The sequence below is a fragment of the Thamnophis elegans genome, chromosome 9 (assembly GCF_009769535.1).
Source record: "Thamnophis elegans isolate rThaEle1 chromosome 9, rThaEle1.pri, whole genome shotgun sequence".
In the NCBI taxonomy this organism is placed as follows: domain Eukaryota; kingdom Metazoa; phylum Chordata; class Lepidosauria; order Squamata; family Colubridae; genus Thamnophis; species Thamnophis elegans.
Window position 1 is genome coordinate 17,661,064 of NC_045549.1, and position 17,104 is coordinate 17,678,167.

The 17,104-nt window shown below is 41.5% G+C and overlaps 1 protein-coding gene across 1 annotated transcript in view; it reads left to right on the plus strand.

The window, feature by feature from the left end:
- GRID2 (glutamate ionotropic receptor delta type subunit 2) overlaps nt 1-17,104 on the plus strand; it is a 1,047,867-nt gene that overhangs the window by 850,909 nt on the left and 179,854 nt on the right. Inside the window, 1 exon segment of the mRNA XM_032224334.1 lies at nt 15,823-15,961. Coding sequence (XP_032080225.1) covers nt 15,823-15,961 — 139 coding nt within the window.

Here is a 17,104-nt window from a genome sequence, read left to right on the forward strand (position 1 = left end):
CATATTGCTCAGGCTTAACCAGCCTTAGTGACCAAAAAGCTACAGACATTTTCACTGAGCTAAACTTTGCTTGTAAAATGCTTTTATAACTGGTTGTCTTTATAAGATCTTTTCTGTTATCCATCTACATCCACTCCATGTTGCACAGGTTAATCCGCGCAATGCGGGATTGTTTTAGATTTCAGCATTGGCTCTTCTTTCGATATTTATTGTTTCCAACCCAAAAAAAGAAAAAAAATGGTGTGTTGGGTTCTTTATCTATCTGTCTCCCTGTTCATTGGGCCAAAATGGGAGCAAATTTGGCATGGGGGAGAGGATACATTAAGGCGGAACATGATCTAGATCCAGCTGAGAGATGTGGGGTAAACAAAATTCAATTGCTTAATGCATCCCTTGCTTTTGCATTATGGTATTTGAGAAGATTCTTGAGGATCCTTTGGAAATCAATCCTGACTTCTTTGGAAGGACAGATCCTGAAGCTGAAGCTCAAATACTTTGGCCACCTAATGAGAAGATAAGACTTGTCAGGGTTGCTTTTGTACAATTCCTAGGAAAGGAAAACTCTTCACTCCATAGATTCAGAGAAAAGGTACTTTTACTAGGAGAGAACTGAATGCAACACGTTTCAGGCAAGATCTGAGGCAAAAGCATGCAAAGCAGAAAATTGAAACAAACAGTAGAGCCCAACCTCCCTGGTAGCTAACAACCAGAGGACAAGCACCGGCCAGGAAATGCTTGGAGAAAGACTTTGATGCAAATGTATCATCTCTGGCTGCTGCATACCAAAGCTACAAGAAATGACCTTGGAGAGATAAGCATAGCCCAGACAGTAGTTGCAAAGCTGCAATGAAAAATTCTCCACTGACCCTTCCTCCCATTTCCATGGCAGCAAGCAGCAGGCTGGCTGACAGGATTCCTTGGAAAAGACCCTGATGTTGGGAAAGATGGAAGGCAAAACATCCCAAAGGGATGAAGAAGCTCCTTGGATGAGAAGTTAAACATCATCAAAGAAAAACCAGAAAGGCCAGTTGCCTCTTGAAAAAGCACCTTTAGGACAACCATGACCTGGATGACTGAGATCCATAGACATGGAAGACAGAGGGAGAAAGGGATGGCAGAGGATGAGATGGTTAGGTACTGTCATCAATGCAATGAATGTGAATTTGGGAAAACTCCAGAAGTCAGTGGAGAACAGGGAAGGCATGGGACCGTCAGAAGTTGGAAGCTATTTAGTGATCGAACAGCAATGCTTCTCAATGGGAATGAGAGTTGAAGAACAACTTGGAATACTGCTGACTTCTCCATTCTAAGCCCTCCCCTATCTTATTATGATTATATGATTCAGAGCAATGTATTATTGCAGAAATCATATTCTGCAGATGTTCACTGCTTCTTCTATGTATAGCCTTGCCATGCATCCTCACCTGAACAGGATATTTCCAGCTTTGTGTTCCAGTCCAAACATCTGGCCAACGTTTTAAAAACAAAAGCAATCCAAGAAAATGGAAGAGACTTCTGATCCAGAAACACTTTTCTAAAAGTCTCAGTGCCTGATTTTTAGCAGCTTTCATGCTCCTCTGTTTGTACTGAAGCTCCTGACATTTGCAGATGTATAGTATAGTTTAATTATACAAATACGTTTAGGGAAAACATAAAAATCTACAACTACTTGCTTTATCTATAACTTTGCTCCTAGATCAACCATTCAAAAATATAATGTTTGTCTATGAGGACAGGCAAAGAGGTGCATTTTTTTAAACTGTAGTTATTTATTACATTCTTTTCTTATCCTTCAACTGGAATTAATGCTCAAAGTGTCTAATAAGCAATAACATCTATGAATATAAAAATGGCTTGTGTGTTTGTGTGTTTGTGTGTGTGTATGTATGTGTGTGTTCTCCAGCATAACTCTGGAATGCCTCAAACAATTTCAACCAAACCTGGTACACAGATGACTTACTCTCTGGAAACAAATATTGTGGGAGAAGACACCCCAACACCCCTCAGTGTGTGTGTGTGTGTGTGTGTGTGTGTGTGTGTGTGTGTGTGTGTTCCAGCATAACTCTGGAATGCCTGGTCTGCAGAAACGAAAATAAATTAATTATATCTGTAGTGCAAAATCGCGGTACTTTTGACAGTGATAGTGTGCATTAGCGTGATAGTGTTAGGATACAGCCTGTTGTGCCTTAAGATGGTGTCTACTGTACAGCACAGAGGAGTTGCCATGTACGCCACAAGGGGGCTCCAACCTAATATAGAACTAGGATAAATAAATACCCAGGCAACGCTGGATTATCAGCTAGTTTTAAATAAAATACAATATTCATGTTGTCCTATAGCTATGTTTCAATTCAAAATAAACAAAAACCAAAAATAAGCACATCCAGTAATTAAAACCATTTTCCGTATCAATACAAAGGCCTACATTGGGAGTGTCAAACTCGCGGCCTGTGGGCCGGATGCGTCACGTGCTGGCCACGCTCAGTTTAGTGAAGGAGAAAAAAGTCATGATATGTCACGTGACGAAGCCATGACAATGTGAGTTTGACACCCCTGGCCTACATGGATTAAAAACACTGGTAAGAAGACAACCAAGAGGGGGCTGGTTTGTTATTATTTGGATAGGACAGTGATGGCTAACCTTTTTGTCGTCGCATGCTGAAAGCATGCATTTGTGCATGTGCCAGCAGGCACCTGTGCCCATAATACAATGCATGCATGAACCCCCCAGCATGCCCCTCCCCCTGCTGCATGCATGTGTGACCCCCCCTCACTCCCCCCACTCCCACGCATGTGCACACATGTCCTGCATGTGTTCCGCCCCCACACATGTGCAGCAAAGACCTGAAAATCAGCTAGCCGGCGGGAGGCTTGTGCACATGCACAGTTCACATGCCCGCAGAGAGAGCTCTGCGTTCACCATTATGGGGCTAGGAGATCCAAAAGATCTCTCCATCTCTTCCCTCTCCCTCCCTCTCCTTCTCCCTTGCTCCACTCCCTTGCTTCCTTATATTCCCCCATGTTACTTCTCTGACATTGCTGGGATAAAAAACTTTTTGGAAGAATGCTGTTTGTATAGCATACTGTATGGGATAAAATCTGAACCAAAACTATTAGTGTGGAGAGATAGGCAGGAGGTGTTTGTATCTCCATCTATATTCCTGTCTGTGAATATGGCAAGATAGTTACAGATTTAGTGATCCATATGCTGCATATAAAGGCAGTTTATATCAGAATTGAAGTAGAAAAAACTCTTGGATGTATAACAAGTTTCCAATCAGAAACATACAGAATCCCAGTGGTGGGATTCAGAAAATGAACTTGAGCAGGTTGATAAGAGCTGGTAATACTTTTGCTGGTGACGGGGCATGAACTGTTAAAAGAAAAATATTACTGAAGGTCAAAAATATAAAATAGCCAAATAACACATTTTCTCCACCTTGATCCTGGTTAGATAAACATGGAAACTATGATTTTTTAAAAAAATAGGAAATAGTGGTATCTGAAACAAGTAGTAAACAGTCTTGGTATACTATTGGTTTGGCTGACAGTTTTCAGAACTGCAGCTAGCATGACTGACAATTTTCCTAGCTAAGAATTTTGGGTGGTATAATTACAACTCATCTGAAAATCAGCAGGTGGGAAGGCTGCAGTAGATTTTAAAAGGTTAGGAACATTGAAGAGGGGCTGGAGAGCAGAGCATTCATCCAAATCTTGCCAGGATAGCTCAGAATTAAAGCAAGTACAGAAAGCTACTGTGGGTAAAATGAAAAGACCTACTGTGTAGATAAAATGGGGCAAGTAAGAGAAGATTGGTGACTCATTTTAAAACAGTAACATGTCCATTTGGCTATATTTTGGGATTGGGGGGGAGCTTAAAAGTAGGGGTCTATCATGCCTAACCTTAGAACCATTTAAAATCCCCCCACCCCCATTAAGAAAGCACTCCAACAATATGTTGTCACTGTATATATTAATTATAGCAGATTAATCTCAGGGTGCTGGTGGAACAATAGAAATGGTTGGAGACCATTAGATGGACAATAGAAGCTTGAAACACACATGCTACCTGATACAATTGTCGTGTGGTTTGATTGATGTCAGCCTAAACAGGTGCTTTCCAATCCAATTACTTGATTATCTATCTATCTATCTATCTATCTATCTATCTATCTATCTATCTATCTATCTATCTATCTATCTATCTATCTTCCTTCCTTCCTTCCTTCCTTCCTTCCTTCCTTCCTTCCTTTTTTCTTTCTTTCTTTCTCTTTAATTTCTTTCACTTTTTCTTTCCTTTCTTTTCCTTCCTTCCTTCTTTCCCTTTTTGAGATTTCAAGATTTTAGTTAAGAAATATATCTAGATAAAATGTGCTCAGCTTGTGAATGTTGACACTGGTATTATTTCTGGATATTCCTCCATCTAAAATAAACAGTATGCTGTAGGATGCAAAATTCTTTATGTAATTTTTTCCTATATTTGATTTGTGGGCTTAATCTTAGCTAATACTACTTTTTTTCATTTTTGCCTTTTAAAATGTTTTAAAATAAGAATGGAGTATATGAAAAACCTATATTACAACTTTATGAAAAATATCATTTTATTTTGTTCTTGCTCTACTGGTTGTTTTGACATGATAGAGTTATTAATGTTTTGGAACACCAATAAAGCAATTGCACAGGTGGTGAAATATATAAATTCTATATATTTTTTCATGAAAGGATTTTATTATGAACATTTCATATTTTTATATCTTTTCTCTGCTGCATTTTGCTGTTATAGATTTAAAAAGAAAAGGCTTTTCTATTTCCCCCTTTTTTAAACGTAGAGTAGAGTAGAGTAGAGTAGAGTAGAATAGAATAGAATAGAATAGAATAACAGATAGTTGTCAAATCTCTTCTTAAAAACCTCCAGTGCTGGAGCATTCACAACTTCTGGGGGCAAATTGTTCCATTGATTAATTTTTCTCACTGTCAGGAAATTTCTTCTTGGTTCTAAGTTGCTTCTCTCCTTGATTAGTTTCCACCTATTGCTTCTTGTCCTGCCCTCGGGTGCTTTGGAGAACAGCTTGACTCCCTCTTCTTTGTGGCAATCCCTGAGATATTGGAACACTGCTATCATGTCACACACACACACACACCAGTCCACCTTTTCATTAAACTAGACATACCCAGTTCCTGCAACCGTTCTTCATATGTTTTAGCCTCCACTAATCACCCCTAATCATCTCTGTTGCTCTTCTCTACACTCTTTCTAGAGTCTGAATCTTTATTTTTAAAGAAGAATAAAACTTCCTCCATATTTTCTTCCTTCTTGTTCACTTGTATATTGAATTTTCTTCCCTGCTTTTCCATTGTTATTCCAAAGTACCTTCAGCATTACTGGCCATATTTCCCCACCACTACTGCAGGTGCGAACTATCTCAGGTGGAGCTCAATTATAATATTCATTTATTTATCCATCCATCCATCCATTCATTCATCTCCACCACTAAGCATGGGCACAGAACGAAGTCCTCAAAGATTTACAAAAGACCAGCAGTGTAGGGCAGAACCTAATCTCAGGAGAGATGATGTTCAGAAGGGTTGGTGCCATGATAGGAACATCTTTTTTTCATGATGCTACTAGGTCACATTCCTTTGCTGATGGTACTTGCAATGATTTTTCCTTCCAGATTGGATGGAACCAGTAGAATCAACCAGGAAGTAACAGTCTGATATGTAATCCATCCCTAAATCATGTAAGGCTTTAAAGATAACTATCAGTACCTTGAGTTATAGCCAGTGGTGGGATTCAGAAAATTTACTATCAGTTCTGTGGGTGTGGCTTAGTGGCCATGGCATTGCTTGGTGGGCATGGCTTGGTGGACATGGCAGAGGAAGGATACTGCAAAATCCCCATTTCCTCCCGATCAGCTGGGACTCGGGAAGCAGAGAATAGATTGGGGCGAGGCCAGTCAGAGGTAGTATTTACTAGTTCTCCAAGCTATTCAAAACTTCTGCTACCAGTTCTCCAGAACTTGTCAGAACCTGCTGAATGCCACCTCTGGTTATACCCCAGAATCAAACTAGTACCCAATGCAGCTCATGAAGCCGTAGACTCCATTAACCAGCACCATTAACACCTCCATGTCACTGTATTCTTCAGCAGCTGAAGCTTCCGAATAGTCCAAGGGCAGCCCCATGTAGAGTGCACTGTAGTAGTCCAAACAGAAAGTCACATGGTCATGAGGGACTATGAGAAAAGCCTTCCAATCAGTTGCAACTAATGCAAAACACAAAGCTATACAAAGTCCCTCCAAGCCATCATTTCCATATCCTCTTCAGGCAGCAGCCAGGAATCCAGGTGACCTTCCACTTTGGCCACTGACTCTGTCTAAGGCAGTGCTATCTCCTCCATAACCAAAGATGGAAGATCCCCAAACACAGGACCTCTAAAAACTCAAAGCCACTCTTGGTTTGCTTGGGTTGAGCTGAAGTCTGTTGTTTTCATCTAAGCTCTCACGATGTCCAGAAACTGAGATGAGACTTCCAAAGTATCATTCAGACAGTTTCAGGTGGAGATATACAAAATACCACGTCAAACTATTGGATCATTTCACTCAGAAACTTCATGGGAATGTGAAATAAGAGGGAAGTAAATTGTCGTGGCCCAACGGCTGCCAGCAGAGCTAGCTGCAGAGTCAGACGAGGGGGAGGTTGAGGAAGAGCATTTTGAAAGCTCTGATAAGGAAATAGCATCAGAGACAGAGTCGGCAGCAGTGGGTTTCACTTATTTTTACCACCGGTTTGTGGGAGCATGTACCTTCTGCGCATGTATCTTCTGTGCATGCGCCCGGCCTTCTGCACCTGCACTTTGCTCACGCATGTGCATTCCATGTATGCACCTGGCCTCAAAAATGTGGCTGGGGCAAGTGGGCACACCCACCCATGATCTTTGCTACCAGTTCACGCAATTCAAACTGACTGAATATCACCTCTGGGGCCCATCCCAGATGCACATATGTGCAAAGAGGAAAAGAGAGGAGAGCAAAGGAAAACAATAAGCCGGCTCTCAAGGAAAAGCAGGTGTGGATGCTAGCCACCATTACCCACCACCCATCTGGGAAATAAATAGTAGGGGTTTGTCACAGACAACCGTCCGCTTTTAGGATACAGCAGGCAATTTGGAATTGTTGGCCAGATGTGTTTGGACTCATTATGTTTGATTTTTGTTTAACCACGTGAATGAAAGATTCTTCCTACCCTGTTTGAAAAGGGGATTTTTTTTGTACTCATGAGTAAGTGTCTTATCATTACTTGCTAAGAACATAAATACTGAACCCCGCCCCCCACCCTAACTTACTATAAAAAGATTCCAAACCTCTGCATGTGTGTTTCTCATAAATATACATAAAATACTTTATTAAATTACATGTTACTTATATTATAAGGTAAGTAATATGTAATGTAATTATATTATATAATTTATATTACATATCAATATGTCATTCAAGGTATCCTGGCAGAGCAATTTAGCGATTAATAAATAAGTCCAAGCCCTGCCATCAAGGTGGATTGGAAAGGACAATATGAAATTAGAAAACCAATATGAAATATAATGATCAGCGATAGTTCGAATTTAAAAATGTAAGCCATGTCCATTGTTCCATTAAACGTGAAATGGAATTGTGGCCCGCCCATGGCTCATCTCTGCTCTCCTGTCTCATTGATGAAAATTGATACTATGCAGGAACCGTCCAATTTTTAATCATGGTGATTGAACTCCCTCGTATAAATGTATGTACATCACAGATACATATTCCTCAAGAATCATCCTGTTCTGCTGAATAATCAAAAGGGAGAATGTTAAAGAAAAATGTAGGGAGTCTCTCACTAAAGAAAGTTACTTGTAAACCAGATATTCAGTGCCCGTTATTTTAGGGTTCATGCACATCAGTGGTGGGATTCAAATAATTTACCAACCAGTTCTCTGCCCTTATGACCAGCTGTGTGGGCGGGGCTCGGTGGTCATGTGATCATGTGGGCATGGCCAAGTCAATGTCACTCAGGTCGATGGGCACTTCGCCTTAGTTGGTAATAAGGGTTAACTGGAGAGGCAGTTTTTGTAAACAGGGCAATCAAGATTAGGCTTGAAACAACACCAGAATGTTTCCTTCCTGCCTTCCTTGCAGGATTAGCCCTGTAAAGTGGGGAAAAAACCAAAAGGAGATTTCTTCCAACAACCAGTTCTCCAAACTGCTTAGAAAGTTACCAACCGGTTCTCCCAATAGGTGCAAACTGGCTGAATCCCACCACTGATGCACATGTACATGTGCATATTATGTCCTTATTAGTTTTGGGTAACAGTTCATAAGAGACCTTTAAAATGGATAGGAACAGAGTTGAACATTCAGTTCTGTGTCCTACCAGAATATAGGTAAAGATTCCCCTCGCACATGTGTACTAGTCAATGGTGGGTTGCTAACTGATTTACTATCGGTTGGCTTGTATTCGTGGGTGCTGTCGCCTCCCATTGCTGCCCCTACCGGTTTGGGCGAACACACCTCTGGTGCTAGTTGTTCCCGACTCTAGAGGGGGGTGCCTGTTATATATGCAAATGTTCCCTGTTACCAGCTCTCTGATTGGCTGGTCATTTGACAGTTGCTTTGGGCTCGAGTATAAATACCCTGACAGTTGCAGGGACATTTTGAATCGCAGTCATCTCGCAATAAACATCTTACTCTCTGATTCCATGGCTCCTGCGTCTTTCCCTCAAACACACATAAAACTGGCGACAAGGATGGGATATGCAATTCCCGCAGAGCCTGGAAAACAACAACGAAGAATAAGCCAGTCACGGCCCCACGAAAATCAGACACAAAAGCCACAACAGAGAACCAATGGCCAGCATGCACTCAGCAGCAGCAGTAGCCACCGTGAAGCCTTCCATCTATGCCAACTTGAAGGACGAGCCACGCCAACTCCAAGGACGAGCCAAAGACCGCGAAGGCCAACCTCGGCTGGAACTGCCTGCCTGTCTGCAGCCGCTGCTGCCATCCGTCTCCTCATGGCTTTCTATCTGCATAATACAAACTGTCTGTAGCTGCTGCTGCCTGGAGCCTCCACTGCTCCACCTGCATTACAAAGCTGCCTACCTCCCAAGTCCACCTGCATTACAAGGCTGCCTGCCTCCCAAGGCCACCTTCCTGCACAGGAACTTCCACGCTGCCACCTCCAGGGCCAGCTCCGCTCTCAAATCACCTTCCTACACAACCAAAACGCCAGTCCTGCTCACAGCAACCCCCCCCCCCGCAGAAACCGCAATTTCAAGTTACCAACAGGCTTGGACTTCTTTGAGTTTCCCTCCATGTACGCTCTACAGCCTCCTTGACCGGAAAAATCTTCCCTAAGGTCTTGCCAAGCATGCGCAGAGGATGAATATGCAAATAACTGGGGGGAAGGAGTGAATTGTAAATGTGAACATGGACAACACAAAAAAAATGCAAATAAATAACACACAAAGCAAATAACGGGGGGGAGGAGTGTTATATATGCAAATGTTAGAGGAGTGTTGAGTATGCAAATAACTGGGGGGAAGGAGTGTTATATATGCAAATGTTCCCTGTTACCAGCTCTCTGATTGGCTGGTCATTTGACAGTTGCTTTGAGCTCGAGTATAAATACCCTGACAGTTGCAGGGACGTTTTGAATCGCAGTCATCTCGCAATAAACATCTTACTCTCTGATTCCATGGCTCCTGCGTCTTTCTCTCAAACACACATAAAAGTGCCGAAGAGCCAGCGCTGTCCGAAGACATCTCTGTGGTCATGTGGCCGGCATGACTAAACAGTGAAGGTTCTCCAGAACTGGTCAGAACCTGCTGAATACCACCTCTGAAAAAAGCATTTGTAGCTCAGGGTTAAACTGTGCGATCCTCGGTGCTCTCTGAGCTTGGTGGTTTTCTTGCAGACATTTCATTACCATTTTAGCACTGATGATCTTAATTAGTTAGGTAATAAAACATCCGTAAGAAAAACACAAAGCTCAGAGAACACCAGCTATTAAGTCTTTTGAAAAAAGATAGCTCCATGACATCACCCCCAAAGGGGGTTAGTAAATTGAAAATCATTGTAGTGCACACAATTTCCCTGACAGAATGTCAGTCCAGCGAAATCCAATTCTCAGCTCCACCCCCAGTTTTCTATTCCTCTTCAAAATTTTATTTAAGAGCTTCATTTATGGATAAAAGAAAGCCTAACATTGACTTTCAGTTCTTCTATTTCTCCTGCCAATTCGCCGCATATAAAGAAGGTAGGGAACCGCTTTTAGGTTTTATTCACGAGCTGTAAAAAATGAGAATGTGATTTAAGAAATATCTGGAGAAATTACAGGTTTCCTTTTTATCAGTCTACTCCTTTCAATTAAATTCACAGCAAATTATGGAGATTGACACTAGATGGTGAAAGGAACAATCAGATCTATTGGATTTATTCTATATGCCTACCTAAAAAGTATAGTTCAAATGCAATTTGCTTTTTGATTGAAAAGTTTTTTAAAAAATCATAAAAAAGAGGATAAGATAAAAATACTCTATTTTTTTTTAATGTTCAGCTCTGATATTAGGTTTTTCAGAAGTTAGACATTTCATCTTCCTGAAGTCAAATATCAAATTAAACTATCCGGATAGAATCAAGATTCTATTTACATATGATTTGAAATACTTAACTACTATATGGATTAATAATTAATAATGGAAAACTATTTTTGGAATGATTGGTGACATTATGTTCAATTGAAAACATGAATGTATATTATAAATTAATGGGAATTCTTTGTTCTAATCTCCGCTTTTTCTCCTTGGAGATAGGTGATATTATAATACTTTAAAGTCTCATTGTTATTTGATAGATAATTATGAATTCAAGGAAATAAGGATTGTTACAAATGAAAGAATATTAATGGTAATTTGAACACATAATGCTCAATGACAGCGAAATATTCAGTTATGTTTAATGCAAAACCAGTGATGTTAATCTTAATCTTAAGAATTGATGCACAAAAACTTGTAACCAAACGACATGCTTGATGAAATGGAGGAAAGTTGTTTGTTTTTTCTTGCTTTGTTTTGTATGTGTTGTTTTGTTTAAAAAGAATTAAAATATATTTTTTAAAAAAGATTCTATTTTTTTAACAATAAGTTTTCAGAAATAGGTAGACATTTGAAATATATAAGTAATGCTGATCCTATGTTATCTAATAATGGGTTTTGTTTTTAAAGACAAAACTTACCTGCATCAAAGACACCATTTGTAATTAACTCGGCATTTGCAGGAGAATAGGATGGACATAGCAGTCTCTTTATTTATTTTTTAGTAGGCAATTCTTTCTTAATATACACCTAGTAATCAAATGGTTACAATCAAGACAGTGGCAAAGGATGTGCTTAATGGGATCATCATAATAAAATAATTGATTTAGCATAGATGGAAACAAAGAATCCTGGGATTCATAGACAGATCTTTCCATGGTTATCAGTACTTTCACTTCCAGACTTTTATGAGTGAATATTGGATATGTATTGGGGGGGGGGTGGCTTGGTGGCTTAGAGGTGGAGTTCTTTTCTCACAATCAGGAGGCTGTGAGTTTGATCCTAGGTAACGACAGATATTTCTCTGAGCACAAAGAGAAAATATCTACTGCTAACTCCATCAGAAAGGGTACCCGCCCAGTAAATGATCAGCTCCATCCTGATGTAAGGGATTACAGGATTGTTAAAAAGAGAATGTGTATTGGAAATTAAATTCAAAATACTGGGGTTTGTCCCCTATACTGCCATCATCAGGATAAATAAAATAAAAAAGCTGCAGTCAGGATTAAGTTGGAAACCTCTTTGGTTCACATACACAACCAGGCATGTATCCTACATGCAACTGCTGTCTGTTTCACACAAGGAAATAGAACATGTTGGTGGACACCATATATGATTGATGTCATTTTATTTATTTAGGAGTTTTTGGAAGAAATATCCTTCTGGGTTCAGTTCCAAGCGGGGGGAAAGACACTTGATTAATAATAGTTGCTTGGAAAGAAGGTTTATTGATGCTGGACAGGACCACGTGGTTTGAAGTCCTAGGGGAAAAGGGGAAGAGATGCTGAGAGTCCCTGGGTTTTATGCCCTCTCTGGGCTTTTGAATTTGAGCTTGTATTCTGATTGGTTGTCAGACTCCCATGGGGTCATGCAGGGGCAACTCTGTAGGCTGTCCTGACTCTCAAGCTTGGTTGAGCCTTGCTGGGCAATGATGTAATCAAAGGGCTTTGGGCTTCCTATTATGGCTCTGCCTGAAGGAGATGGATCTTTGTTATGTAGAATATAGCAATAGCAATAGCAGTAGACTTATATACCGCTTCATAGGCCTTTCAGGCCTCTCTAAGCGGTTTACAGAGAGTCAGCATATTGCCCCCAACAATCTGGGTCCTCATTTTACCCACCTCGGAAGGATGGAAGGCTGAGTCAACCCTGAGCCGGTGAGATTTGAACCGCTGACCTGCTGATCTAGCAGTAGCCTGCAGTGCTGCATTTAACCACTGCGCCACCTTGGCTCTTATAATAGAATAGACTGGCCCAGGCCTTAATGGCCCATTGACAAAAGTGGGGGCTGAGTTTCTGCCTCCCTTTTAGGGGAAATATTCTGTCATTTTAATATTTCCTAAAATATTTCATTTTTCTAGCAGAGGGGTGGGTGCTAACTTCCTATCGGTGACGTGCAGCCAGGTGAGGCAAGTGAGGCAGAGCCTCACCGCTCTCATCATGAAAAAAAATGTAAAAGGAAAAAGCTGAGCTAGCTGCTGGCTCACCGTGGATGACTCTGCTTATCTGTTTTAAAAAAGCCTCTTAAAAAGCGCCCTCTACTATGAGGCAGGAGAACTGCATGCCTCACCTAGTCTGACTTTTTAGGCGTTTTATGATCGCTATGTGTGGGACGTGTTTCTTGTGCTGAGCAATCATAAAACGCCTAAAAATTCCTGGTGTAGGTGAGGCACGCAGTTCTCCTGCTTCATAGTAGAGGGCGCTTGTTTGGGCGGGGTTTCTTCAGAGGACCCGAGGCAAGAGCAGAGTTGAAGTCCTCCGAAGCAGCTGGAAAAGGTATTTGTGGGTCGGGGAGGGAGAGGAATTCAAACTTTATCCTCCTGGTGCTGTGCGGGGCTTTGGGCAAAGGCTGGAAGGAAGGAGCCTGGCTTGCTTGGGCTCTCCCTCCCCAAGTGTAGTTTGATTGCAGGCAGAGCCATGTTGCCTTTTCAAACCTGTAATCAGTGAAGCTGGGCTGGATCCTTCCAGGACTGGGGGAAGGTGTGTGTGCTACAGCATGGCTCTTTGCCTGGCTTCCTGGCTTCTCCTGTGGTCTCCTCGCTGGTGCTCTCCCTCCCCAAGTGTAGTGATTTCCTCCCCAGGCCCCCATCCATTTCTCTCTCACACACACACAGCTGGATAAAACTATATAAAGAAAGTTTATATGAAGCCCAGCTTCACTGATTACAAGTTTGAAAAGGCAACATGGCTCCGCCTGCAATCAAACTACACTTGGGGAGGGAGAGCACAAGCAAACACTAAGGAGACCACAGGAGGAGGCAGGAAGCCAGGCAAAGAGCCATGCTGTAGCACACACACTTTCCTCCAGCCTCTTTCTTTTGGAAGGCTCGGATCAGCTCCCCTCCGGCTTCTCTGTCTCTCCTCTCACCCCAGCCTGCCAGCAGGAGGAGAGTGGGTGGGCTTTATTGCATTCCAGGCATTTCCCACTCAGACATCAGGCTGCATTTGCAATGGTGGAGGTGTTTGGGGAAGGCAGCAGAGGAATGAGGGGGATAGCAGAGGAGCTGCTTTCAAGCCACTGGAAAAGATATCCAATCCAACGTGTTTGTGTGTGGCGTGTGTGTGTGTTTGTGTGTGTGTGTGTTTTGAGAGTGAGAGAGAGAGAGGGAAGGGGGTAGGCGAGATAGTCCAATCCAACGTGTGTGTGTGTGTGTTTGTGTGTGTGTGTGTGTTTGAGAGAGGGGGAGGGAGGGAGAGAGGGAGGAAGGAGGGGAAGGGAGAAGAAAAAGAAAAGAAAAGGAAAAAAGGAAACTTCTTTCGCAAAGGAGAAAAACAAATGCTGTCGCTTTAAATTGGAACTGAGCATGCCTGGCTGTGGAATTCTGGGAGTTGAAATCCACAAGTCTAAAAAAATTTGAAACCCACCACTGTGTCAGTGCCTCACCAGCCATAAACCTCACCACACATCACTGCTTTCTATACAGAGTCCTCTTCCCTTACCTCTCATTCTCTGACCATTTTCTTTAGCACTGTACTGTATTACATGGGAAAGAAGTTGACTATTCTAGATAGAGTTTCAAAATAAGTGAGAAGAAACTCAAACAAATTTTGGTGGGTGTTTAATGCAGTTTACTGTCCGTATTTCTTCTGTGTCTAGGTTTATAAACAGCAAAGTGGGTGAATAATGGCTTCAGACACAACTGAGGTGGAAAGGAAAGAGAAAAACGTTTTTGTAGTATCAAGTCTTTTTCGTTCACAGATTTCAGATTCGTGTCCATCACGCTGACACTTTTCTGACTTTCAGAATAACCTTTATATTAATTTCTGTACATGTCATAATTTTTTCCCTAAGAGAAAGCACACTGTATATTGCAACTGAATGAATGAGTCAATGAAATGTATTCCTTCATCATTCTGACACATCCATCTATTCGATAGGTATTTCTGCTGTGTTCTCAAAACCAAGAGTATTTGAATAAGCTATTTTTTCTGTCAACCAAATTATATATCAACCAAATTATTCATGTTCACAGAATGAACAACCCACAGTCTAGAGATGGTATTCAGCAGGTTCTGACCAGTTCTGGAGAACCGGTAGTGAAAATTTTAGTTTGGAGAACTGGTAAATACCATCTCTGACTGGCCCCGCCCCCATCTATTCTCTGCCTCCCAAGTCCCAGCTGATCGGGAGGGAATGGGGATTTTGCAGTAATCTTCCCCTGCCACGCCCACCAAGCCATGCCCACCAAGGAACACCACGCCCACCAAGCCACACCCACAGAACCGGTAGTAAAAAAAATGAATCCCACCAGAGCCACGATCACAGGTGGCAGGGTGGAAGGAAGGAAGGAAGGAAGGAAGGAAGGTGGTTTTTTTGTTTTTCTTTTATCAATGCAAAATATACAGTATGTATTTATCTCCAGATATAAAAAGTTTATAGAGGTATTATTTGTTTGACTGCTTTGTTTAATAATTGGTTGCATTTTTCAAATGTTTTTTTATTTTATCAATTAACTTAACCACAAAGAGAGAGAAAAAACCTTGGATCTCAATGGTTGAATATAAATTAATACCGCCCTCTTTCTCTTTTCTCCCTCTAATGTCTGTGTGCATTATTGCATTTAGAAACTGTGCTTGTGTCTTTTTATACTAAAGAACAATCACATGTTGTGTTTATATATAGATGGGTTAATAGCAGATCGCTTTCTAAAAAATATCTACATTTCCAGAGAGTTAATTAAAATCAATAGCATAAAAACTTGCAAAGTATTAGAAATTGCTCATTATGCTAGATATTGAACCAGGTTTCTTGATAAATAGCAGAAATCTATTTAAGAGGATCCTCTTACTAAGTATCATGGAATAGTATATTTTCATCTATAGATGTTAATTATGGACTCCAACCTAGAATTTGAAGATTCTTTTCCTAGACTGATATCAATGATACTGTTTTATATGAGCATGTTCCTTAAGAATAAGGGATTTTCTTCTGCAATTAAAATTCTTACCATTCTACCCTTCTTGCTCCACAGGGGGAGAAGTTCCCTATACTACACTGGCAACTCGAATGATGATGGGTGCCTGGTGGCTGTTTGCCTTGATCGTCATTTCATCCTACACTGCAAATCTAGCGGCTTTTCTCACCATCACTCGCATTGAGAACTCCATCCAGTAAGTTTGCATAAGCGTGGGAGTAAGAGGCAAGCAAGAGTTTGAAAACCTCTTTGGCCAAAATCCAAGCCTACCCAACCAGAACCAGTGTAGAAGTAGGAGATAACCAGGCTGAGCCCAAGGGAGGGTTCGAGCACGTCATCAGCCTTGAGTCCCCTCAGGCCCACAAGAGATCTAAGTCCAACCCATCTTGAATTCTGTTGACTCTTATGCCACCAATTTGCTTTGAGCATTAGTATTTCAGGTTCTTACAGAGCAGTGATGGCAAACATTTTCAGCACTGAGTGCTGAAAAGGGAGTGTGTGCATGGGCGCGCACTCATCGGGGACGCATCCCGGAAGAGAAACTGTCTAGTGGTGCATGTGCGTGCAGGGAAATGAACTTCCGGTTTCCAGCACATGCATGCTTGTTTTCCGGTCATGCACACATGACAATCAGCAGGCATGAACACAGCTCTTCCAGTTTCCGGCACTGCCGCATATGCAAAAAACAGGTGATTGGCATATGCACAGCAGAAACCCGGAAGAGGAACGGGTGCCACCGCACATGCCAGCTGACATGGCTCCTCGTTCTACTTCAGGCACGCATCTCCATCACGGTTATAGAGAGTGCTAGCATGCAGTAAACCTGTTAGTTATTTGAACTGCCTTAGAGTAACATTCCATCTCTCTTGCCTTGTGTTCCCATCCCTATACTTTTTAAAATAAGACTAATCATAATGAAACACACACACACACACACAAATAAGTCTGGCAAGTAAGTAGGGCTGATGGCTGCCTGCACCCATCATTTCAGAATAATGGAATAACAGCATAACAGATCTGGAGGTCTTCTAGTCCAACCATTTGCTCAGGCAGGAAACTCATTTCAAATGGTTGTCCAATCTCTTCTTAAAGATCTCCCGTGCTGGAGATCCCATAACCTCTTGAGGCAGGTCGTTTCACTGATTCATTGTTCTAACTGTCAGAAAAATGTCAAATAGTTCCATCTGGTGTGACACTAGAATATATTCTCAGATACAGCATTTCAACTTCCAAGGTTCTAAATAGTGCCTTGAGACATGATTAGGTTATGAGATAGATTAACAGTGATTACAGCAGTAATGCTGGTGACAACACTAGAATCCTTGTTGGGATTTTTTTT